At 41.4% G+C, this 25,921-nt stretch overlaps 1 protein-coding gene across 5 annotated transcripts in view; it reads left to right on the top strand.

Annotated features, from left to right (window-relative positions):
- ACSL4 (acyl-CoA synthetase long chain family member 4) overlaps window positions 1–25,921 on the top strand; it is a 75,044-nt gene that overhangs the window by 25,799 nt on the left and 23,324 nt on the right. The window contains exons 2-9 of one of the 5 annotated variants that reach the window (XM_034649945.1): window positions 2,757–2,807; window positions 15,067–15,303; window positions 15,554–15,731; window positions 16,429–16,538; window positions 16,654–16,792; window positions 21,592–21,742; window positions 21,897–22,020; window positions 24,516–24,587. In XM_034649945.1, the coding sequence (XP_034505836.1) occupies window positions 15,076–15,303; window positions 15,554–15,731; window positions 16,429–16,538; window positions 16,654–16,792; window positions 21,592–21,742; window positions 21,897–22,020; window positions 24,516–24,587 (1,002 nt within the window). In that variant the 5' untranslated portion in view covers window positions 2,757–2,807; window positions 15,067–15,075. Of the gene's footprint in view, window positions 1–2,756; window positions 2,808–14,772; window positions 15,304–15,553; window positions 15,732–16,428; window positions 16,539–16,653; window positions 16,793–21,591; window positions 21,743–21,896; window positions 22,021–24,515; window positions 24,588–25,921 lie in introns of all 5 variants that reach the window. The other 4 variants (XM_034649944.1, XM_034649943.1, XM_034649947.1 and 1 more) reach the window with 4 other exon arrangements.

Raw genomic sequence — 25,921 nt, 5'->3', positions numbered from 1 at the left:
TGAAGCTGGGGCTCTCATCCCAGCTGAGAGAATTCTCTGACACTTTTGATTTAAACTCTCCTTTACAGATGCTTACTGGTGAAATTATTTTCCAAATTAAGCAAGCTAGTGGATAGTTTTGTATTTCTCCCCTGCCACCCATAGGCCTTTAAATGATTTTGTAGAAAGCTGGTCTTTGTCTTTTATCAGTTACCTGAGTTACTCTGTGGGAGAAATCTATCCATTTGTATTTAGAAATATGAAGTTTTTCTTCCCCAACATTCTCCTTTTGAGCTCTTTGGACTTTACTTGAATATGTATATGCAGAGATTTACTCTGCTTATTATGTTAATATCAAATGTTAGCTCTGGGGGAGAAAAATAAGAAAATGGTAAGTAGCGTGCCTTCTGTTTATAAGTAGTCTTAACCATCTGTGTGCACTCCTGTACTGATACTGTCCCCAGCACGCCCTCCCCAAAAGTAGATTGTGGATATCCACTTGGAGTGGAAAAGTAGTTCTATGAAACAAAACAAAAGGCATGCTCTGTTAGTGATAGGTCTGGGTATAAATCATTCTTTCCTTCATTGTTCTGATGGTAGCAAAAGAGAAAATGAACTGAGTTCATACCAAGTAGTTCGTGTGGTCATTAGTCATATGGATGCTTGCGACTTCCATTGGAGTGTCTGGATTTTTTTTTTTAAAAAGTGTTTGAAGGGTTTTTCTCATAGTCCCATGCAAGTAGCACTGAGTACTATTGCATGGAGGTAAGACTTCATTTCTTCTTCAAATTCATAGTTGTGCCCAGGACACCCCGCGGTGTTGAAATGTAAGTAAGCAATGTCAAATTACAGAAGGGCCTTATTTTACTATTCTGAGTATTCAGATGAGAAGTCGTTTTCTCCCGCACTGTACAAAATAGGTTAATCCTCAGCTGTGAACTGACCATAAACCTTCATAGCCTATATATCTTCAAGAGCATCATAAGACTGATCTGTATATTCGTTCTGGGAAGATGAAAATATCTCTAGGTTTTTGCCTAGAACAGCGATTTATTTTGATTTGGAAAGAATCTTGCACTGTTTAAAGGAAATTGTTCATTTTGGGTTTTGATGGGAAAATTGCTAGGCGCCTGCAGGCCCTTGGGGGTGGGAATATCTGGGTAGATTGACTAGTTTCCTGTGGTCAGACTTTATCCCTGAACTTGGCTCCTGTCCTGACGGGGGTGGGGATAAGAGGTACAAATAAAACTATTAGCAGTATGACTCCTGCTTCTTGCCATTTTCTTTTTATTTTACTTTAAAATTTTTTATTGAGATATAATTGACATATAATATTGTGCGAAGTGCACAACATGTTGATTTGATACATTTATATATCGTTACGATTACCACTGTAGCTTTAGCTAACACCTCTGTTGCATCACATAATTATTGTTTCTTTTTTTGTGGTGAGAACATTTAAGATCTAGTTTCTTAGCAGTTTTGAAGTATATGACACAGTATTGTTAACTGTGATCACTGTGCTGTGTATTAGATTTCCAGAACTTACTCATCTTCTAGTTGAAAGTTTGTACCCTTTAACAACGTCTCCCTGGGTCCCCCATCCAGCCCCTAGTAACCACCATTCGACTCTGTTTCTGTGAGTTTGGCTTTTTTAGATTCTACAGATGAGTGACATCATACCACATTTGTCTTTCTCTGCCTGGCTCATCTCACAAAGCATATCCTGAGGGTCCATCCATGTTGTTGCAAATGGCGGTCCTTCCTTCTTTTTTTTTTTTTTTTAAAGATTTTATTTATTTATTCGACAGAGGTAGAGACAGCCAGCGAGAGAGGGAACACAAGCAGGGGGAGTGGGAGAGGAAGAAGCAGGCTCATAGCGGAGGAGCCTGATGTGGGGCTCGATCCCATAACGCCGGGATCACGCCCTGAGCCGAAGGCAGACGCTTAACCGCTGTGCCACCCAGGNCCCCCGCTGTGCCACCCAGGCACCCCAGTCCTTCCTTCTTTCTCATGGCTGAATATATTCCCTTGTATGTACATACCACATTTGCTTTATCTATTCATCCATTGGTGGACACTTCGGTTGTTTCCATATCTTGACTATTGTGAATAATGCTGCAGTAAGCATGGGAGTGCCGATCTCTTTTTGATATCCTGTTTTCATTTCCCTTGGCATATATCTAGAAGTGGGATTGCTGGATCATGTGATCATTGTATCTTGAATTTTTTTATGCAACCTCCATACTCTTTTCCAGAGTGACTGTGCCAATTTGCATTCCCACCAACACTGCTCGAACTTCTCTTTTCTCCAGAACTTCTCTTTTCTCCACGAACTCGCCAGAGCTTGTTATCTCTGGTCTTTTTGATGATAGCCATCCTGATAGGTGTGAGGTGATAGCTCATTGTGGTTTTGATTTGCATTTCCCTGGCAATGAGTGCTGTCGAGTACCTTTTCGTGTGCCTGTTGGCCATGTGGATGTCCTACTCTTCAGAGAAATGTCTGTTTAGTTCCTCTGCCCATTTTTTTTTTTTTTTTTTTTTTGGTTTTCCCCCAGNAGAGTTTTGACTCTTTCTTAGTCAGGCTCAGTTACTTTTCTGCGATCCTAATAGCATTACTTCTAGCCAGACGATCATCTCTAGTCTTTCCTTGTTTTCCCTTTGATACCTGGCTCATCAACTAAGGTGCACAGGTAATGTGAAACAGCACCTGAGTGTTTTTAAAAGGGGTTCTTTTCTTATGTCAGTGTACCCATAAATGTTGTCTTTTATTGCAGATTGAAATCACAAAAGATATACGTGTTCTTCTTAAGAGAAAAAGGAAATCTGTAAGTATTCTTTGAAAATTCTAAATGTGTAATTTTATCAGCTTTTGGAGGAAGTTAAGTTTTAACCATACTAACAGGCATCTTGACTCTTCCTGTAGTGGAAAAACCCTGCCAGTCTCCATGTTTGTGTTAAAAGGACAATATTTGGAAAAGTAAAATGGGAAAACTTTTTACCCTGTACAGCTTCTAAAATTTAAACCATCACCATTCATTTCTAAAAGGGGAAGTGATCACTGAAATCTAAGTAAATGGTTTTTCCTTGAGCGGTTACCGAAAAATGGAGTCACAGATTCGAGTTCCTGTTCCAACTGTTGAGGATTACCAGCTGCGAGTCTTTGGCAAGCGGTTTTGCTTCCCTTTGCCTCAATTTCCTAATCTGTAAGGAGAGTTTGTTATTTTTGATGACATGATGTCTGTAGTAGTGTATACTCTCCCTAAGAAACTGAAGCTCGTTTTAGTTACTGGTTCTCAAAACTGATTTAAATACATTTATGGTTTGCAGAATTTTAAGTATCACTGAAGCGTCTACTCTAGACCACAGTGTGGAATAAAAGAAACACGACAGCACACTTAAAATTAGAATCCGAGTGTTTGAGTCTTGGATCTTGAGAATTACCTAGTCCAGTGTTTCCCAAACATTGATTTTTAGACAGTGCTGGTCAGTGAGGAGTTTTTAGTGGTCCAGGGTGAAGTGAGGGAAGTAAGGACGACAGACCATGAGTTTTTTAAGGTTAAACTTTTCCCATTTAAATGCTTGCTTGTTATTATAAGATCTGTCCATCTAATTTGGAGGCATTAAATACATTCTGTATTTTATGAAATGATGGTGACAGCAAATGGTAAGGTTTTTGGTTTTTTACAATATCCCTACCTGCCCCCCCTGCAAGGCAGCTGTGCCATTCCTCTTACTACCCTTCTTTGCTTTCAAAATTTTTATGGGCCTGTGCTATCTTAAAATAAGAATCCAATTTTCTCATTTTACAGTTGAGGAAACAGACAAGAGGTTATTTAATTTGTTCTAGGTCTTACAGTTCAGCAAGTTGCTGAACCAGGACCAAAACCCTGTGTGCTATGCTGCCTCTCTTGTCTTTCTGGTCTTCTGAGAATCGCTTTAATTATAACAGGTTATAAACTTGAAGCAGAAGATCCAGTAGTTCTTAGGTGCCAATAATGATTTTTGAATTCCAAGTGTAAAGAAATTCAAGACTTAATGTTCTTGGGTAGCTTGGAGCTAAAGTCTGCTGCTGAGCCTGCATTAGAAAAATCTTAAACATGGCCAGAGATTTTCATCAGCAGGCCCGAATTAGCCATCTCTGAATTCAGCTACTTAGACAGCATGCTGCCCCATGATTGATAAAAGAGGTAAGGAAGGTATCAGGGATGTTAGTGTTTCCTTGGGGAACTAGGCTTTGGTGCCACCGTGAGGGCAGTAGTGTTCAGGCTTCTATAGTTGACTTATTTATCCACAGAGAGTCTCTTTTCTCTGCCTCCCTCCCCGGCTCCCTCCTCTTCTCTCCCGGCTCCTCTCTCCCACCCCTTCCTCTCTCTCTCTCTCTCTCTCTCTCTCTCTCACACACACACACACACACACACACACACACACACACACCCTACAAACATAGACAAACATTTATAGCACTCGGCTTACAGCCCATCTAGATATGTAAGAGAAAAAGTACCAAGGCAAAGAGTAGGAGTTGCCAAACGCATTGGCAGAAGCTTATGTCCAGTTGTGTTCAGGAGTTTACAGATACTTTGGAGTGTCTTTGACGCTTCAGAGACTCCTCTTCAATTGGCATAGCTGGGCCTTGGCTGTCCCAAAACATACCTAATTCCCTTATCCCCCTCCCTCATTTACCCTAGTGAAGCATGCGTGGGCCAGGGAAGCAAATGAACGTGAAGAGAACAGAATGGAAAGTATTCCTCATCCCTGGTGTGGATACATTAACTCTAGGAATACTTTTCCATGGCTTCTTGTATTTAGTGTCACGTGGCTTCCTCCTTTAGTGAAGAATTCTTTAATCTCTAAAATGTCAGGTATAGCCATAATGAAATGCTAAGAATAAAAATTTTTTTTTTGAATTCTTTGCATTCTTTGGAATATCTTTGCTCTTCTCTTTACTAGTGCTAATATTAGAAAGTTGACTGAATGGCTACAGGATTTCAGTCTTCAACAGATTTATTAGTCTTTGAGTTCTTTTATTAGTCTCACTTATAAAGGTATATTTAGTACTGAAGAGCAGAGTGAGCTTTTAAAAAAACAAAAACAAAAAAAACCAATGTGGTTTCACATCGTGGCCGTGTGGCTGAATTGTAGTGACTTATTCAGCCATTTTGTACCAGATGGTTTAAGACTACATTGTTGAATAATTTTTAACAGTATAAAGTACTGGGAAACAATTAGCAAAGAACTAACCTGTTGGACTGGCTCCTCCTCTAGCAAATGTGGAGGGTCGGTCATGTGGCAAAAAATGGTATGGTTGCAAAATTCTCCCTGCTACACAAAGTTATTACTAGGGGAAGTATTATGCCGGTCACAGTTTTTTTTTTCTCTGATCTATACTCACGGTTGGCAGCCTGCAGTTTGTATGACTTTATTATTAATAGATGACATGACAGGAGAAAGATACAGTCTCTCACTTGGACAAAATACATTTATTATAACTGTAAGTTAATTCTAAAGTTATTTTGAATTATTTTTGATAGTTTTATATTGAAACCATACTGTGTTCCCCTAGAGAAAAAAATACCTAGGAAATAGAAGACTTTACAGACAAAATTAAAGTGTACACCATGGCGCGATGTGCCCTCTAATTTAACAGCAGGTTCTGTCTACAGGGATCTGTAGCAATAGCTACAGGTCTTCAGCAGTAGCCTAGGACGTTGAAATTGGCATTGTGCTATCTACTCCCTTTTTACAACACGGAACCCTTTTTGATTTCTTTCCAAATACATACCTCCCAGAACCTAGTTTCCCTCCCTTTCTCCTGATGTCTAATCAAGTTGGATCGTAACATCATGCTTTGCCAGTAGGTGCCACTTCTAGCTTGGTCTAGCCTCAGAATTCCTTAAATGTGAGTTTTGGATTAAATCTATACAACCAACTCCTGACTTTTGAAAGCTTCTTATTTAAAAATGAAGTGTGTTGTGATCACTTAAAATGAGGAGTAGATGCATAATTATGCACAGTGTATGTGAAGTGTGTAGGCAGCAACATTGGCTCTTAGGTCTCCTCATTTCAACACATATAGATAGGATCCCAATTATAAGATCCTATGACCTAGAAAAAACATAATCTGATGCATGCTGGGGATGTTCTTAAAGCATTATGGGAGGGGACTTTGGCTACAGTGTGAAAGAGCATCTTCAACATGGCAGCTGAGGTGCTTTCTTTGCTGGGAAAATCTGGGAAGAGGCTGGCAGGATGGCGACTTCAGGGGTTAATACCTCTCCAGGTGATGAAGTAGACAGGCTCGGCTCGGGTAATCTTGTTAGAGGCGCACCCAAAGATCAGCCGTAGTGGTGAGAGGCTTGTAGTCAAAACAGCTAGCGAGGCACAGGTGCAGTGTGTTGGGATATGGCATGTATATGTTCGCCCTAGGTTTTTGTTTTTGTTTTGCTTTCTCAGTTTTCAGATGTATTTATTATAATTACTGTGTATCAGGTTCAAAGTTTGATTGTACGAACTATACCATATTGTTTAGGTTGGTCTGTCAGTTTGAATCAGATGAGCCTTAAAAAGGGCAGATGAATATATTTCACATGATTATTCAGTCTTGCAAACTAACAGCAAAAGATCCTACTAGCTACCCTTAATGCCTTTTATTTTCTTAAAATAGTAATATTTTTAATGTTTTGATATTAAAATATGAAGTTTATTATATGTAATATAGCTCCTGTGAGGTTTGATTTCATTAACCAAATGCAGCCATTCTTTTAATATCATATTTGAGCTTTCTCCTCTATGTTTTAAAATCATTTGGGACTTTTTAATAGTGTGTGGGAGAAAAGATTTTTTTTTTAAAAAGCACTCCACCCCTTTATAAAAGTCTTGGTGATGCAACATCTATGTAGAAATATGATCTTTTTAAGTGCCACATATGTTATCTGTTTCATCTCTTGGAACTTTTATTTATTTTTATTATTTTTTAAAGATTGCATTTATTTATTTGAGAGCAACAGAGAGCACAGGGGGAGAGTGAGAGGGAGAAGCAGACTCCCTGCTGAACAGAGATCCCCATACGGGGCTCAAACCCAGGACCCTTTGGTCATGACCTGAGCTGAGGGCAGCCACTCAACACTCAACCGAGTGAGCCACCCAGGCACCCCTCTTGGAACTTTTATAATTGTTTTCTGATTAAATGTTGAGTGGATACAGAAGGCAGATTGTCTCTTTATTTGGTATTTAAATTACCCCTTTAAATGATGTGTGACTTGAAAATGCAATTTCTTAAAGTAGCACTTACATAGTTAATCATTGATTTTCAAATTGATGCCTTTTACATTTTCATAAGATTGCTTGGGAAGGACAGATAACATTAATCTGTCCTTATTATGTGTTTCAACTTGGCAAATGCACGGATCCTTGCTTGGGATAGTCCGTTTTCTCAAACTTCTGGGGAAAAAATGTCTTGGTATTAATGGACTTCAGTTTATTATTAGTTTTTCTTTTTCATTCTTAAATTGATGTTGTGTCACGTGCTTCTGGGGAGATGATTTCTTCTTTTAAATTCAGACTTTAATCAATATGTAGTGTTTGTTTACTTTGTGTACTGGAGCTTAAATGTATCACTAATGCTTTTTGTGTTTAACCTAACTATCTCAGAACATTTGAAGTAACTGGAATGAAATATTTAACATTAAACTTGACCTCGGGACAAGGGGTAAAATTTTATCTGATTTTCGCCTAAGAGTTCTAGGACTTACTATATACCTACATACCACGCACATGCCCGGGATGTAGGATGGATTGGTGCTCAAAATTGCTGCCAGGGTTTCTTCATACACAAAGTTTGTCACTGTCACCTATTTAGGTTATACTGGTATGACCAGGGTCACAGACAATAGAACTGAAAGCATAGGTTTAAAATCTATTTAAATCGATTACAGTCTATTTAAAATTTATTAGACCTGGATCAAAATCCCTACTTTGCCGTGTCACCTTGGGCAAATGATCTCTCTGAGACTGGTTACATCTTCAGTAAAATGAGGGTACCGCCTCAAAGGGGTTTCCTGAAGGATTCAAGGAGATAATGTATCTCTAGGACTGAGCACAGTGCCTAGCCCAGAGTCAGTGCTCATGAGTAGCTATTCATCTGATCTCCATATGAAATGGTAACTATCAACAGGACCGGTGAACTCTTTTGTGACCCAGGCTGATGGCCTGCCCTTTCCTGGCGTCCATACAAATCAATTTCTTGATTTCGAGGATGCAGAGCTTGGAGTTCATGTCCTAATGGGTAGGGCAGCAGCTATTACTCTTCATACGTGGAAGGACAGCTTACCTTTGAGAGAGGCATGGGTGAAAAAGCACATAGTCCCAACTGTGTAACCTTCATGCTTATGTAAGAGCAGTCTTTTACTTCTGGACAATTGGCAGTTTTTCCAGTTTCATATTTTCTATTAAGCAACTAAAAACAGGCTCAAGTTTATTGTACAGATTTCAAGAGGATACCCTGTCCTAGAATGTCAACACAGACGAGTGATTTTTATTTTTTCAAGATGACTAAGGTTGGTGGCTTTCAGGCTGTTGTACTTGTGCACATTTTTACTTTATTGTTACGAGCCATGCCCCATCCGTTCTTGTGTCACCAGATTTATGGCACTGCTAACACACAGAGGGACTGTGGTGGCCACTGCGTGTTCAGCAGCACACTGCAAACTGCCTCATGGAGCTTATGCTCTTATGGGGACAGGCGTAACAAACACGAAAACGAAAGCCTATGTTGTATTGGTGATAGGTGCTCGGGAGAAAAACAGAGTGAGAAAGGGACTGGAGGTGTTGGGGTGCCATTTTAGGATAGCTGGAGAAGGCGATACTTGAGGAAAGACAAAAAAGAGGAGCAATAATCAGCTCTGCAGGCATCTTAGAAGAACATTCCAGGTAGGGGAAACATGTACAAAGGGCCTGAAGCAGGGTCATGCCTGGTATGTTCCAAGACCGCAAGGAACAGGTTGAACTAAAGCAGAATGAGCCAGGGGAAAGCATGGGAGACGAAGGCAGAGACTTAAGAGAGAGGGGAAAGATCCCCGTAGTCTTGTAGGGCAGAGTGAGGACTAACTAATGAGTGGGTCGTATGGGGATTCTTTGAAAGGTTTTGGGCAGATGACTGACCTGATCTACCTTACATTTTAACAGGAGCACTCTGCCAAGTTTAGAGTTTGTTATAAAAGTGGGAGCAGGAAGACCAGATCGGCGATTGCTTGTATTTAGGTGAGAGATTGATAGTGGCTGAAACCAGAGCAGCCCAAATTACCGAGCCAGGCAAGACTGGGTAGGATAGGTGTGTGGCAGGCCGATCAGTGGCTCAGCTTTGACTAAGTATGAGGTGCTTGTCTGATATGGGCCTGTTGAGGAAAAAGTTGGATCAACAAATCCGGTGTTTAAAGAAGGCCTCCAGGCTAGGGGGAAAAATTTGGAGTCGTCAGCGTATATATGCCGTCTGAAGCTGCTGCGGGCCTAAATGAGGTCACCATGGGAGTGAATGTAGAGAAAGCCAAGAGGAGGCTCAGTGACTGAGGACTGTCGCATTTAGAGGTCAGGGAGATAAGGAAGCAGCAGCGAAGAAGACTGAGAAGGGCCAGCTAGGGAAGTCAGAAGAAAACCGGAAGAAGGGCTGTCTCCTGGAAGCCAAGTGAAGTTCAGTCAGGAACAGAGGAGTCAGCCATGTCAAAGGCTGCTGATGAGTCAAGGGAAATGAGGGCGCCTTAATTGACCTCGGGATGTGAAGACTCGGAGGTCACTGGGGGCCCTCGATCAGAGCAATTTGAGCGGTAGGGGGTAAAAGCCCGAGTAGTAGGTTCAAGAGGAAATAGGGGGAGAGAACTGGGAGAGGAAGAGCATAGGCGGCTCTCAAGTCCCGTTGTGAAGAAATGAGGCTGTGGCCAGAGAACGTCCAAGAGAGGTGTTGGTTTTTAAGGTGAGAGAAAGAATAGCCTGTTATGATGCTAATGGGTACGATTCAGTGGAGCACGGCAAGTTCACGGGGCTTGAGAGCGAAGAGTCAGGGGACAGGGCCCAGGCGGAGGTAGGGTCAGCCCTGGCCCGGAGCGGCCTTGGTCCTCAGGCCCTAGCGCTCAGGCAGAGTCACCAGAGAGAAAAGAGCACGTGGCCGCAGATGCAAGAAGGCGGGTCGGTACAGTGGTAGGGGGGTGTGCACGTTCTCTACAGACTGTTGTGGTGGTCTCCGTGGAGCAGTAAGCCAGCCCAGCAGTGGAGAATGAGGACCGGGGAGGAGCAGGCGTCGGTGGGGTGATCGGAAGAGCGAGGAGTGACCAGGAAACCCAGTGAACCGAGCGGTAGGGCGCAGTGTGGTCTCTGCACAGCACTGAGGGCCTGCTGGAGGTAGCCGTTGTGGATATGGGGGAGGGGGGCATTCAGTGCAGTCCGGTTTTTCTCCAGCCAAGTTCAGCTGCGTGGGTACAGATGCAGATTTCAGTGAAGAACTGGGTTTAACCAGGTTGTAGTTGCGCCGAATAAGTACAACAACGTGAAAGGGGGCGAGATGGTTGAGAGTGTATTCCGGGGACGGATGATTGTTGTGCATGGATTGTAAGCTGGCTGTGGGGAAGGATTCTGCCAACAGTGTCATGAAGAGATAATGCAGGCAGCATTCCTGTTCTGTACGCGATGCACTGCCCCAGAGCTCTTAAGTGAGAGGTCACAGGACTTGTTCAGAGTCCCATTAAGAGCACATGTGAGGTTAGACCCAGATCTCCTAGCTTAGTTTAACCCATCTACCACCCAGGAAATCAGACTTTCTCTTATGTAGAGAACAGTTCATTTCCCCTTAATACAACAGGCAGGTGTTGAATCTTGAGTTGCTAAATCATCATACACATGTGTCTCTTAGAGTAGAGCTGCATGCTTGCAACGTTGGCTCTAAAAAATTCCATTTTCCCATTGACTTAGATCCCAAAAGTGGAGGAGCACTTTACACGGAAAGCATCAAAGCATCTGCTACACTCACTACTTGCTGTTTCTCCTATCCATCCTGCCCTGTTCTGCTTCCATCCGTTCACTCCTCCATTTGTTCTCTCTATTAAGACTGTCCTCATTTTCCAGTTGTTTTATTTGTCTTTTGACAACATACCATCCTTCATGCCTACTTCAACTGCTGTGTTTTTTGTGAAACCTTTCCAGATGGTTCTACTTCCTACTTCCTCCATCTCTTTTTTTTCCCCTCCCAAACTGAATGTAATTTCCCTCCTCCTTTGAATATGTTTAGCATTTTGTTTTTATGCGATATATTTGTTTTTTTAGTAATCTCTACACCCAACATGGGGATCAAACTCAGGACCCCAAGACCAAGAGTCACACGCTCTTCCAGCTGAGCCAGGCAGGCACCCCTCTTATGGGATATATTCTACCTACTTGTGAACTGATCTCCCTACCCTCTCCCATACATATGAACACATATGTACATGCATTTAAAAGATTGAGGGCATGCTTTACTCATCTTTGTATCAAGTGCTCGAAACTTACACATGGTAGGTGTTCTCATCTTTTTTTGAAATAAATTTATCAGTATATGTGAGTGTAACCCTGGAAAACCGCTGGCAAGGAAAGATTTTAAGATGACAGGCAGAACTGGGCAGAGGCTGTCCAGTGGGCTTGAAAGAGCACCAGACATGGGGACAGGCATCACTGACAATGTGCACTTGGCTCCTCATTCACCAGTATCCATGGATCAAACGTTCAGCTAAACTAGGGCATCCGAGAAGTCCAGTCAGGGGCTGTCAAGCCTTTCCTACCAAAGCAGCTCTGCTTTTGGTTTTTATCTATATATGTGTTTTCTACATTCGCATAAGATTTTATTCAAACGGATGACCCATGCCCCTCTCGCCACCACCAGAAAGAATTTCAAAATGCCTGGAGTAAATAATGTCTCTGATCTCTCCTCACCTGAGTGTTCTTCTAGGCATGCCTACTCTCTCTCTCTCTCTGCGTGTGTGTGTGTGTACAGCTGTGTCTGTGTCTGTGTCTCTGTATTATGAGTATTAAGTAGAAGACATTTCCCTACCTCCAAGGCTTAAGGCAAATATGTGTAAAAGATTAAGTGTATATAACATGAATGACTAAAAATGTATAATACAGTTAATTCAATTAGATTATAAGCTCATCAAAAGCTGTCTTCTTTATATATCTTCAGCCCCAAATCTGACAATTTCTCAATTGAAGGCAAGACTTTTTTTTTTTCGATCTTCTGGTATTGTGTCTGAAAATTTATATACTGAAAAATTATTTTGTCTTGAGTTAATTTCCTTTTGGTATTCCGATTACCAGTAGGGAATTATTATTTTTTTAATTATACACATAAGTAAGTTATCATCTGTGACTATCCTTGAAGATAAAAGAATATTACAAAATATTTGTTCTAAGAGGTATTGGGTTTGATAGTGTTGAGAACTATTGGTCTCTGCTATATACTTAGGTGCTTAGATGTTTGGTAATATTGGTAATACAGTCAAGGATCAAAATGAGTGGTAGACATTCACGTGATGTAGGAAGTTAGAAAAATGGGGGTGCCTAGGTGGCGCAGTCGTTAAGCATCTGCCTTCAGCTCGGGGCGTGATCCCGGCATTCTGGGATCGAGCCCCACATCAGGCTTCTCCACTAGGAGCCTGCTTCTTCCTCTCCCACTCCCCCTGCTTGTGTTCCCTCTCTCACTGGCTGTCTCTCTCTGTCAAATAAATAAATAAAATCTTCAAAAAAAAAAAAAGAAAAATGAAGGATTATTATGGATTTGTGTCATCATGAAATAGGTGATAGAAGGGAGGATTGTTAGAGGGAATCTTGCATACTGAGGACCAGACACCATGGTAGACACTTGACATACCTTATCTCGAAGAAATGCAACCAGACTTGTCAGAGAAACCAAGGAAGCAATTTCTAGGTAGGGTAGGTCACAAAATTTAAAGTTGGAAGGATCCCGGGAAATCATCTAGGCCAGCAGTTCTTACTTCAGCGTTGGTGTCACCCTTAGGGGTTCGTGGATGGATTTCTAGGAATCCACGAGCCCCCTAAAATTATAGATACCATTTTGCGTAGCTTGGGTTTATAGTTCTCCTTGGATTCTAAAAGGGGTCCATCACCTCTAAGAAGTTAAGGGCTCCTGCTCTAGTCTGATCTTAAGCTCAGATCGGTTGTCTGGCTCAAGCTTGCCCAGCCAGTTAGTGACCAAGATGGGGACCGAGACCCGGGTCTTTCCACTTGTAGTTTCTTGCTCACTTTACCCCACTCAGTTGAAGGACATGAACAAACACCGGGGGAGGATTAAGCTCCCACTTCTTGGTCATTGGTGTAAAAACGAACAACTGTCCTGGCTTCAATAGTCTATTTCCACAAGAGTTTTAGAAGGATGGGCTTCAGTCTGTCTCCTCAAAGTGAACAATTAATTTTTGTAGTTGAAATACGCCACTACTCTCCAAACTACCTTTCTCAGCTGGAAAAAGGGCACCTCCCTGTGAGTTAGTGTTATCCCTGAGGCTGTTGCTGCAGTTCCTTTCCAATTGGCACTATTTTCCTGACCGGCAACGGCCCCTGGTTTTGTGCCTAATTGAATCCAAATCACTTTGTCTGGTCTGTCAGACCCTGTACTACCAAGGCCCCTTTAGCCAACACGCACATCGTGCCCCATTCAGGCTAGTGTCTTTAGTATTGGCACTCCCTACTCCCCCAAAGCCCTTTCACCCCATCTCTTTGTCTCTCCATGTGGCTTCCCTGCCCAGAATGCTCTCCATTCTTTTCCTCCTTTGCCGGGTCCAGTTTAAGTCTCATGTCCACAGAGTCTCCCTTACTGGTGGCCCATTTCACACCCTCTGGACGCCTGTTGTAATTGTAGCTTGTACTGCACACTGTAGCACCTAGCTTTTTCCACAAGGCTTTTCACTGCAAATGCTTCAGTGGCAGTCACTTTGGGAGTGGGGTTCGGGGAAGTCTGGGGCGGGGTGGGGTCGGCTCTGGATTCAGCCAGAGCGGTTCCACTTTAGTTGCATATGTGGGAAGCCTGCATGAGTTTTTATTTGAAGAAGCGGTTTAGCTGCCCTCTACCCCCTACCAAAAAAAGTTTGAAAGACACTGGATCTGACCTGTGTGCTGACTGCCTCGTAAGTGTGAACTGGTAATGGGCAAGGGCCAAGACTGGACTGACACTAGTTTGAACCTGCTACTACTATTCCCAGGCACTGGGTGCAGTTTTGAGCACAAAATGAACACTTACGACTTTACAATTGTATTGCTCGACAATACAATGGGGATAGGAGATCGTGAACAGTGTTAACTCAGAAATAGTATTTCCGGGTCGATCATTGAGAAATAAACCTACATTGGTGGATTTCTCCCATTTTGGATATAAAACCTAATCCTATTTAAAATTACCCCTTTTGCATCTGTGTATTTAAGAGAAACCTCACTATTGGCATTCCCAAAGTTCAGCCAAACTTCAGTATCCCATCCATACATTCATGTAAGCATTGAAGTAGCATCACTCAACTGACTTGCAGAGTGATGTTCAGAGGAGAGTGTGCTTAAAAACCTAGACAAAATTAAATTCAGAAGTTCACGGCAATGCTTAAAAATGGAAAATGCCAGTCTTTCAGACCAGTTATTTCAACTTTCTGTATCAGATCAATTATATAACCTACTGAAGACCTGAGTATTTAAATCAGTGTTGCTATCAACTTATTAATACTCTTGTTTTTTTTTTTTTCTGCTCTCTGCCTGGTTCATTGTCTTCACCTGCAGGTGTACTTTATTGTCGGCTTCCAAAGATTACTAACTTCTATCTGTATCATTAAAATCGAACTGCCTTGGCTATACTGCTACTCTTACTGCTGCTTCCATTATTGCCTTCTTCAGCAAAATAAGGCTTTCTGCAGCCAAAGAATAACAAGAAATAAACACCACTGTAGGAGCCTTGCCACTATGAAACTTAGGCTAAACGTGCTCACCATTATTTTGCTGCCTGTCCACTTGTTAATAACAATATACAGTGCCCTTATATTTATTCCATGGTATTTTCTTACCAACGCCAAGAAGAAAAACGCTATGGCAAAGAGAATAAAAGCTAAGCCCACTTCAGACAAACCCGGAAGTCCATATCGCTCTGTCACGCACTTCGACTCGCTAGCTGTCATAGACATCCCTGGAGCCGACACTCTGGATAAGTTGTTTGATCATGCTGTGTCCAAGTTTGGGAAGAAGGACAGCCTTGGGACTAGAGAAATCCTAAGTGAAGAAAACGAAATGCAGCCGAATGGAAAGGTTTTTAAGAAGGTACGGCATTCTTGCGCTTTTTAATTTTTCTTTCAGGGGGAAGGTACGCATCACTTGATCATAGATCAAATGCGTTTTAAATATGCTGCCATTCCACTTAAATATGATGTGTAAACAATTCTCAAAAGGTGCTCATGGCTTCTATATGTTCACTTAGAGGCAGGTTTTTAAGAGTTCTATACTTGGAATAGTATTTTAACTGCTTGTTTGAATAAATATACTAATATTAGAGAATGTCTCCCTTTAACAGTTAATTCTCGGGAATTATAAATGGATGAGCTATCTCGAAGTGAGCTGCAGAGTGAATAATTTTGGTAGTGGACTCACTGCACTGGGACTGAAACCAAAGAACACTATTGCCATTTTCTGCGAGACCAGGGCCGAATGGATGATTGCGGCCCAGACCTGCTTTAAGTACAACTTCCCTCGTAAGTGCCTTGTGTTTTCGGAGGGGGAGAGGAGGGGTTTTAGTGACATGTGAAATAGTTCTGTGATGCTGTTGTTTTCATGGTAGGTGTTCTTTAGCTATTTTTCTGCATAAATTCTGTCAGTAAAATAATACATACTGTAGTTAAAAGATCTCTGATAATTCCTGTTAAAGAAAGTATGGGAATTGGTAGCTTAATGAAGATAGAATTTAGAGTTTTACTTTTCAGTTGGAAGTGGATTATACCTGAAGAATTTAGGGTTTGGAGGGGTTTTTAGGGTGTGACATACAAAATAATGATTAAAACAAGAAAAGAAACACTGCTTAGGATCATTTTAGTTCATTGCTTCACTTCGAGGCATAAATAAATAAAATCTTTAAAAATAAAAAAGAGTTCAGCCAGAAACTTATTGGCCTTGAGAATCTCAGTTGACTAATTTTTGAACAGTTGTGCTCTTCCAGTATTCCTGGGTTTCTTCAGGTTTAGGATGTTAGAATCCCTAGAATTGGCAAGGAAAAATTGGGGCTACCAGGAAGTTTCAGGCAACATTTAAACGTAATAGCAGAGACTATGAAATCAAATGACATTATAAAATGTCTTTGCATCCATGAGTGTACCCATCACAAAAGGCTGACTTAAATAATATATCTCATAAATGTTTATCATTTAACATATGTGTTTATGTTTTATTATGTAGTCGTGACTTTATATGCCACACTTGGCAAAGAAGCTGTAGTTCACGGGTTAAATGAATCTGAGGCTACCTACCTGATTACTAGTGTTGAACTTCTGGAAAGTAAACTTAAGGTAAATAAGAATTTTTCTTTGAATTCATGGGAGTGTTCTCTGACAGGAAAATGTCCAATAACTGAGTTTATTACAGGCCCACATGTAATAGCTGGATCTTTTTTCTGCTCAACAGACTGCATTGTCAGATATCAGTTGTGTTAAACACATCATTTATGTGGACAATAAGACTATCAATAAAGCAGACTACCCTGAAGGATTTGAGATTCACAGCATGCAATCAGTAGAAGAGTTGGGATCCAAGCCAGACAACGGTAAGTAAAACAGTGAAAACAAAATTTATTCATCTATTTAAGGTTTAGTTCAGTAGGTTTAGGAAAAGAAGTAATGCAAGTAAAAACCGTAAACTTCTTTAATTTAAAATTTTTTTTAAAATGTTTAAATGATCAAGACCATATATGATTAAAGTTTTCTCTCCTCAAAGGTAACCAGTGCTTTAAAATTTACTATACAGTTAATGTAGTCAATGGTTCAGACTTAAGGCAGTCTGAACTTCCTTTTTCAGGTAACCCACAGTAACTTTCCAACTTGGACCTCATATAAAGAAAAGATCTCAGGCCTTCCATTCAGTAACCTTTTTTTTTTTTAATGCTTAATGCTAGTGGTTTTAATAATGTCTCAGAGGATGCAAAAAGCTGTTTGCCAAGCTTATGCTCAGATTTTTTCTGCCACTGAGGTGGTTATTTGGTATTTCATTTGAAGCTGGTAGATACGCCTTGTGGCAAAATATCAATTGGTCATCAGGACAGAGGGTTGAGGAAATTAAAGACTCCATTTAAATAGTTTCTTTATTCATGTTTAATGTGAAGATCACAAAACCCTACTAGACGAGGAAAGGATTCATTTTGTTCAGAGAAAACATTGGTTGAACCACTGTTTAGCTTCTGAGGATTTGACCATTAGGGACTGAACACATTTGCAATGAGAGAGAAAGAGAGACTATATAGCTCTTTACCCAGTGTGGAGAATGGCACAGAGGCTGAGATTTCACCCTACTTGCAAGCCAGTGAGTGAGCCCGCTGCAGCTTCTTGGAGGTCTGAGACTCCTGGGTCAGAGATGAAGGACAGTTTTGTATTCACCACAAACGCAGTAGCCAGCCTGTCAGCATTTGTGTTGCTTCCCCGCGCTCCAGTTTCCACAGGGCAATGCGAAGAGGGTTGGCATGGGACCAGTACCTGGCAACATGAGTCATGTTACAGGAGAGCAACCATGAGATTAGGGAGCCCAAACTTTTATAGAGGGTAGTATGACTGCTCTCTGCCCTGGAGGGAGGGGGGGAGAGAGAGAGAGAGAGACAGATTATTTTTATTGTACTGGACAGGAAGCACATCTACTCTTTTGCTCTAGAGGAAGATTTTTTAAAAAGATTTTATTTATTTATTTCACTGAGAGAGAGAGAGAGACAGCCAGAGAGAGAGGGAACACAAGCAGGGAAAGTGGGAGAGGAAGAAGCAGGCTCCCAGCAGAGGAGCCCGATGTGGGGCTCGATCCCAGGACCCTGGGATCACGCCCTGGGCCAAAGGCAGATGCTTAACGACTGAGCCACCCAGGCGCCCTGCTCTAGAGGAAGATTCTGTCTCCATCTTCCAAGGTGGTTTATTGTGCAGACATCCTTGAAAAGATGTTCTGGAGCCTAGTCATTGCCTTTGTTCACAAGATGTACAGAAAGAAACTCAAGAGACCCATAGAGAATTGTCTCTCAACACCAGGCTGACACTGCAAGATTGAGGTCACTTGGGAGATCCTTATTGGTAGGGATCTGTTGTTGCCAATTCTGTGGTATTACTCCTCATAATTTTGTGTAAGCAGTGACCTGATAGACCACATATCCCACCTGGTTCCATTTATCTCTACAGTAATGAGACACATGTATTTTAGTCAGTAGTTGTTATGATAACAAGAAGTGAAGCGTCACATCATGTCCTTAGACTGAGAAGAGCTTAGCATATCTACTGCTGCTGCTTCCATTAGTCAGCACAGAAAGGATGCAGTTCTTTTTTGACGTGATTCTCTAAACTGACAGTAGATATCTTTTTTTTTTTAAAGTTGTGTTTATCTAAGTCACCTCTACACCCAACATGGGACTCATGACCCTGAGATCAAGAGTCATATGCTCTTCCAACTGAGCCAGCCAGGTGCCCCAACAGTAGATATCTTTAAGGAGCATTAGCATGACCCAATTTAAGTATAACTTTATCTTTGATTATTTCAGTGGTAAATCACACTGCTTAAGTTTTTCATTTAAACCGGTATGTAAAAATTTAATTCATTTTTAAACTGATTTTTAAAAAACAAAGTTTATTTTGTAGAACAGTTTTAGGTTCATTGCAAAATTGGGGGGAAGGTACAGAGATTTCCCATACACTCCCTGCCTCTACAATGCATAGGCTCCTCCATTTACCAACTTCCCCCACCGGAGTAGTACATTTGTTACAATTGATGGATCTACTCTGACACATCATTATCACCCAGAGCCCATAGGTTACATCAGGGTTGACTCTCGGTACTGTACATTCTGTGGGTTTGGACAAATGTATAATTATTACATCACCACTACAGTACCAAGCTACAGTCTCACCATCGCAGGAGCACAATTACAGTACCATAAATAATATAAACTGGTTTTTAAAAATCCACCCATCTTATGAAATGTTTATTTAATTCTGATAATAATATCTGTGTATTCTGGAATGGAAAGGAGGTTACTAGGTTACCACACCCCACCTTGAAAGTGGAAGCCTCAGTATGCTCTTTAAAATAAGCATGTTAGAACTGTAGAGTTGAAGAGGTTACTGACAGATCAAGTCAGCAACAGCAACAGCACACAAAGAAACTGAGGGAGGTGAGGTGATGGAGAGGTCTGTTATCTTGATCGTGGCAATGGTATCACAGGGGTCTGCATATGTTCAGATCACCAAATTGTATATATGAAATATGTGCAGTTTTTTTGTATATCAATTATACCTCCATAAAGCTGTTTAAAAAAAATAGGAACAGTTTAGATAAACGTTATCTCTTCTATGTAACACTTGTCAGTCCAGAGTAGATAAATTAACAGCAAGAAACAAATTTATGTCACACTAAAGTTCTAAAATATGGATATATACAGTGTTTGCTTTAAGGTGTGCATCTAGGCACTTAATAAACAGGGAGTCTCGATTTCACTCAACTGTGTTAGTATTGTGGAGTGACAAAAAGGTAATGTCGGTAATAGCAATTCTCTTTATTGGTAGGCTAGATACTTTCAAGTAACAATATTTACAGTTTTTCTAATTCACTTTCCCTGTGTATGAATGTTCTAATTGTATTTATTGAAATGTAATTTGTTGTCTATTTAAACTCTTTAAGCTTGTGTATTACGTCTTTTTTATTTCATTTTTCCAAGAATGCATTTTTATTGTATTTTCTGAGAGGATCCATCCATAAATTATTGGTGGAGGGGAGAAAAGGTCCTCACCATGCATAGTTTGAAAAGCGTGACTCTAGTGCAGGGTTTGGTAAATTACAGCCTGCTGACTGTTTCTGTAAATAAAGTTGGACTGGAACACCATCACAATTGTTTAACAAGCGTCTGTGGCTGGGTAGTTTTGGCAGAGACTGTATGGCCCTCAAAGCCCAAAATATTTACCGTCTGGTCCTTTGCAAAAAGAGTTTGCTGACCCCTGCTCAAGATGGCTGAGTCTAATCTGTCAGGAAGACCTCTCTACTTTCCTCTCCTAGTCATTCACTAAGCAAGGATCGCACTGGAGCTCAGGACCTTTTTTTTTTTTAAAGATCTTTTTTTTTTTAAAGATTTTATTTATTTATTTATTAGAGAGAGAGACAGCCAGCGAGAGAGGGAACACAGGCAGGGGGAGTGGGAAAGGAAGAAGCAGGCTCCCAGTGGAGGAGCCTGATGTGGGGCTTGATCCCAGAACTCCAGGATCACGCCCTGAGCCGAAGGCAGACGCTTAATGACTGAGCCACCCAGGCGCCCTGGAGCTCAGGACCTTTAAGATTATTGAACACCCCTGCCTTCAGACAGAGGGCTAGAAGAAGTGAAGTTTAGAGACTATCTAGGTATTATCTTTGATAGGGAATGGAGTGCTTATAAACCCCTCCACATGGTCTCTCTCTTTCGGTATCTGGAAATTCCTGTTGAATTTTGATTATACAGACTCAAAGTACGCTCCAATCCAGATAGGGCAATAAGCAGTAAATCTGGAAGACCCAGTAGAGTCCCAAAGCCAGACACACGACAAGTGCTCTAACTACAGGAGTGAGTGAGCGAGTGAGTCAGAGAGAAAGGACCAAGATCTTACGCCATTATTTTTATCTAACTGCACATTCAGTACTTTGAAAAAATGATTTCCTATACCAATTTCAAGAAGCAATGATAAAAACAGTAGAAAAGGTAATTTTGGTTTGGTGTTGTTTGGATTTTACTTGCTGCTTGGAATCTCATCTTAAAATAGTCTGTTAAATGTATAATGGTTATCTAACTCAGTGTCCATGGTTCAGTTATTGTAAAATAAAATTATTTTTATAAAAAGTTAAAAGATCAAGTCCAGTGGTTTCCAATCAGGGGTGTGTATGAGTGTCACCTGTGGAGCCTTTGCTCCAGCCCAGACACAGAATTTTCTGAGCTGGGGACAAGAGATAGAGATGGTATTTTGGTTAAGTTCCACAGGTGTTTCTCATGCCCGCCAGTGGTTAAGAACCACAGTCAGGTCCAACTGTCTCATTTTAAAGATGAGAAGACTGAGGCCTGAGGAGTTTGCCCACAATACTCTTATCCTCCCGATTCTCCCAAGTCCCGGATAGCTTTCTACAACACTGCCAGAAAGGCAGGAGTAGACAGGGATTTGGCTGAGCATCCGGAAAATGGGCCAAATCGGGTTTGAAATTCTCACTGCAGGTAACCCGAATTTGATCGCCATTGTCGGGCCGATCATCCAGAGAGAGTATCTGTTTCACATAGTTTATCCCAATGCACACATCTAAAATCTTCGTCTTCGTTTAGCAGCTTCACTGTTAAAGTGAAGAAAATGTGGTGCTTTGTCGTTCATTTAGCGAGTGTCCCTCCAAATCGACCGAGCCCATCAGACATGGCCATTGTCATGTACACCAGTGGATCTACTGGCCGGCCCAAGGGAGTGATGATGCACCACAACAACCTGATAGCTGGCATGGCGGGCCAGTGCGAGAGGATCCCCGGCCTCGGGTAAGATGGGACTGCACCCCATGCCCTGTAGAAAGCAGAGCTCGCGGTTGGCCTCCTCTAAGCTCAGTCTGTATTATGACGACAAGGCTGTTGCTCTTCCTCATTACCCCACCATTTTAAGAATGGCTAAAATGTTGCTCTTGTTTTGTTTCAGCCCAAAGGACACGTACATTGGCTACTTGCCTTTGGCTCATGTACTGGAATTGACGGCAGAGATATCTTGCTTTACGTATGGCTGTAGGATTGGATATTCTTCTCCGCTTACACTCTCTGACCAGGTGACAGGCTTTTTGCTCTATTGGCTCGATCGTATTAAGTTGCATTGTTTGGCTGACAACACAGTGCTGAAACCTGAGATGTTTTAATTCTGTGAAAGTGTTCTCCTTGACTTCAAAAAGAGCTCCCATGAGCAAATATGAAGCTATGGAAAAGAATCTTGTGGATTTGTTAGCATCTGTTTAAATGATTTGGAAATGAATGGTTCATCTTGTCTTGATTGTATTTTGCTTCTGGATAGCCAGGATAGAGAATATAAAGGCTCTGAGCCTTTTGGATGCATTATCCATCAACAGTGGTGGGTTTTGGGGAGGAGGTGTGGTGGTAGGATTGTGGCCCGGTTTTACTCTTGAGGTTTCTCTAGCACTGTGCTGTCGACTGCGTTAGTCCCTAGCCACATACTGAAGTAAAGATCATTAAAATTAGATGAGAAAAATTTCGTTTCTCAGTTGCTCTAGCCACATTTCAGAGTCTCAGTAGCTGCGTGTCCTAGTGGCTACCCCGTTGGACAGCACAGGTACCAAACATTTCCACCATCGTGGCAAGTTCTGTTGCCTATCCAAAGGCAGCCCTCAGCTTTGTGCCCTGAGCCTGGGTTCTCCCTTCTCCCTGGTGTTCACAGTAGGAAGACCAACAACGGGTAGAGCTAACTCATGTACTTTAAGCCCATTTGAAATTACACATCCAATACCTACTAATAAATGGGACTTGATCTAGTCAAGTTAAAATAGACCTGTCAGTAAGACTGGGGCTTGGATTGTAAAACAAAATTTTTAGAAAACTTTGTAATGTTAAAAAAAAGAAGAAAGATCTGTGATGATTACATTTCAGTGCACTGTAGTGGGTTTTCTTATTTTAGAAATGTTTTCAAAATGTGAAAAAACATTTCAATAGGCTTTGAGTATGATTCCTCCCCTGGGATGTTCTGAAAACAGTCGCCTCCGTGTAGGGAAGGGGGCAGATGGAGTGAATGCCTCACCTACCTTTTTAATGAACTTTATAAGAAAGAGTTAAATCTTACCAGGAATCTAAAACCCAGGAATCTCCCTCACATTGGAAATCAGAAAAAGGGGGGTGATTAGAGGCACTAGGTAATTGTGACGTTGTCCTAACTAGGGTTATTGCAATCGTACATAATAAGACGAGAGAACTGATACCATTACTGAGAGTAAGAAAGAGAGAAAGGGTTCCTTGTGGCTACTGCTACCCTGGAACAGCTCTCTAAAACAACAAATGGTCAACACCACATGGAAGGCAGCTCTCTCTCAAAGGACATAAGAGCCCATGTTTCTCCCTACAAGGCACTACTCCCGTGTGTGGTATGCATGTGTGGGGGTAGATTTCCACTTGCAAATGTGCACATGGTTGCACATATGTAAAACAATAAGTAGTTATTTTATTTCCTTTATCCATCTTAAAGAAAAGTAGGATAAAAGCAATTGAGTTCTACCAGCAGAACCTTCCGTATGACGAGGCTGGTGCTACCTGGCAGGTCACACTATTTCTTAAGAGCTGGTTTTCTTCCTGCCTGCATCAGCACAACTAACACAGTCTACACCTAAACTTACAGACTAGTGAACTGCATTGGAACAGATTCTTATTTTCACTTTTTATTTTTAAATTTTATTTATTTTTTTTAGAGAGGGGGGAGCAGAGGGGCAAGGAAAGAGAGAGAATCTGAAACAGGCTCCACACCCAGCTCGTGAGCCTGACGTGGGGCTTGATCTCACAACCCTGAGATCATGACAGGAGCTGAAATCAAGAGTCTGATGCTTAACCAACAGAGCCACTCAGGCACCCCAGCAGAGTTTTATTTTCATCTCCCCTTTTCAGTGGGCTCCTTTATCATCGTTTCTACCTGCTGATCTGACATTTGAAATCCCAGACAGTACTTACATGTGTAAGAAGGAAAAGAGAAGAAAAGAAGTAGTACATACACACTGACATATGTTTGTGCATATTCCCCGCGGTCACTGGCAGTGTCTTCAGTACCCTGTCAACCAAAATGTTATCAAATGAGTACTTTTGTATGATGTTAATTGACATCAGTGACTTTGAGAGGTGGCTTTACCATGTGGCGCATCAAAGAAAGTTAAAAGTATCTTCAATTTTGTTTTAGTGCTCAATCTACCTTAGTTGAGGGCTTCTGTTTTTCCTTTTTTTTTTTCCTAATGGATGGTTCGTGCTGTGTTTGATATGTCTGTAAATAAGAATGCTCAATGTACCAGAACATCCCACTCTCCTTCATTCCGAATCAGCGTTTTCCCCCTAAAGAAGGCTGAAAGGTGCTAGAAGAAATAATCTCTTGGCTAAGGCACTAAAGCACTTATGCTTTAGACTTTTGTAGGTTATAATAGTTCTAACCGATAACTCCCAGAGCAGTGGAAGATCAAATTCCACGTGTAAATTTCTGTCACCGTCATCGTTAATATTCGAATTTCAGCATTTTTTGCGAATGTTGGTTTTCCTGATCCTATTTACTTTTTCTTTGCTGTAGTCCAGCAAAATTAAAAAAGGAAGCAAAGGAGACTGTACTGCACTGAAGCCGACACTCATGGCCGCTGTCCCGGTGAGTACAGAATGTAAATGTGCTTCATTGCTCGCACTTGGACTCTTTAAAGGCAATACCGTTAGGGATTTGTGTACAGTTTTAAATTTTAATTTTCCTGTGTTGAAATCATGGCAGCTGTGTTCATTAAAAGCTTTGATAAGGTATTGGAAAGGATGAAATGACAAGCTTCTGAAATGTATGCCTGCTAGTGTTGCCGATACTTGAAAATTAGGGGCTGAAAATGACCTGAGTTCAGATCACATCCTGTGAGCATTGATCATAAGGTTTCAAGGGTAGGAGGTTATCCTACAGACCATTTTTGTTTCATCACAAATTTTAAAAAATGGAGGGAACATAGGCCATCCCAGAGAACTGAAGCAGCACATCCAAGGTTATGGAATGAGTCTCGAATCTGAGCCTCCCGATCCTTACAGTGAGCAGGAAAACTGGCACTGGAGAGAGCTTCCAAAGAGAAAAGATGACTTCTAGATTTTAAAAATCCTTATGTGAAATAGTGCCTTTTACGAAAAGGAGGACGTTACAGTTTTTTGCACCCCCCCTTTTTAAAGATTTTTAAAAATTTATTAGGACAGAGAGCACAAGCGGCCGGGGGCGGGGGAGGGAGATCAGGAGGGAGAGGGAGAAGCAGACTCCCCGCTGAGCAGGGAGCGCGACAAGGGGCTCCATCCCAGGTCCCTGGAATCATGACCTGAGCTGAAGTAGACGCTTAACCAACTGAGCCACCCAGGTGCCCTGTTTTTGGCCTTTTAATATTAAATTCTGAAATATTTAACACGATGTTTCAAATTTGCATGGTCAAATATATTCTAGCACTTTTAGGCTCAGAAACTCCAGTGGGACTGTGTATCATGACTTGCATGTATTATGATCAGATTTTAAGTCTTATCCCAGTATCTTTCTCAGAACTATTTTTGTACAGGGAAAGTCAGAGATTAGATCATGAAGTGTTCGGCCCAAGTTTTCTAAGAATTACAGATGGAAGTTACATTGTCGTTTTAGCTTTTAATTACAAAATTACGAAATAACCAAGGAATTAGGATAGGTCCGAGCAGCCTTTGCCTTTTTGTTTAGAGGTGCTGTAGAATTCAGCACGTTTACAAACGGAAGGAAGCTTCTCATTACTCAGAGTACTTCCTGTGTCCCAGGCACTGCTCAAGTGGTTCAGATGGATTATCTCACTTAATCGTCCCTAAGACTCTGCTAGCTGGTCCTGTTTTTCTAGTTTTATAGAGGAAAAAACTTGACTGAGGTCACAGAGCCCATAGGTGCTAAAGTGCTAAAGTTCAAGTGTGAGCTGAATTGTCTTAACTACTATGCTTATCTATTTACGT

Source organism: Ailuropoda melanoleuca, chromosome X (assembly GCF_002007445.2).
Source record: "Ailuropoda melanoleuca isolate Jingjing chromosome X, ASM200744v2, whole genome shotgun sequence".
Lineage (NCBI taxonomy): Eukaryota > Metazoa > Chordata > Mammalia > Carnivora > Ursidae > Ailuropoda > Ailuropoda melanoleuca.
Note: the sequence above shows the minus strand (reverse complement) of the source record. Positions and strands in the feature narration are given on the sequence as shown.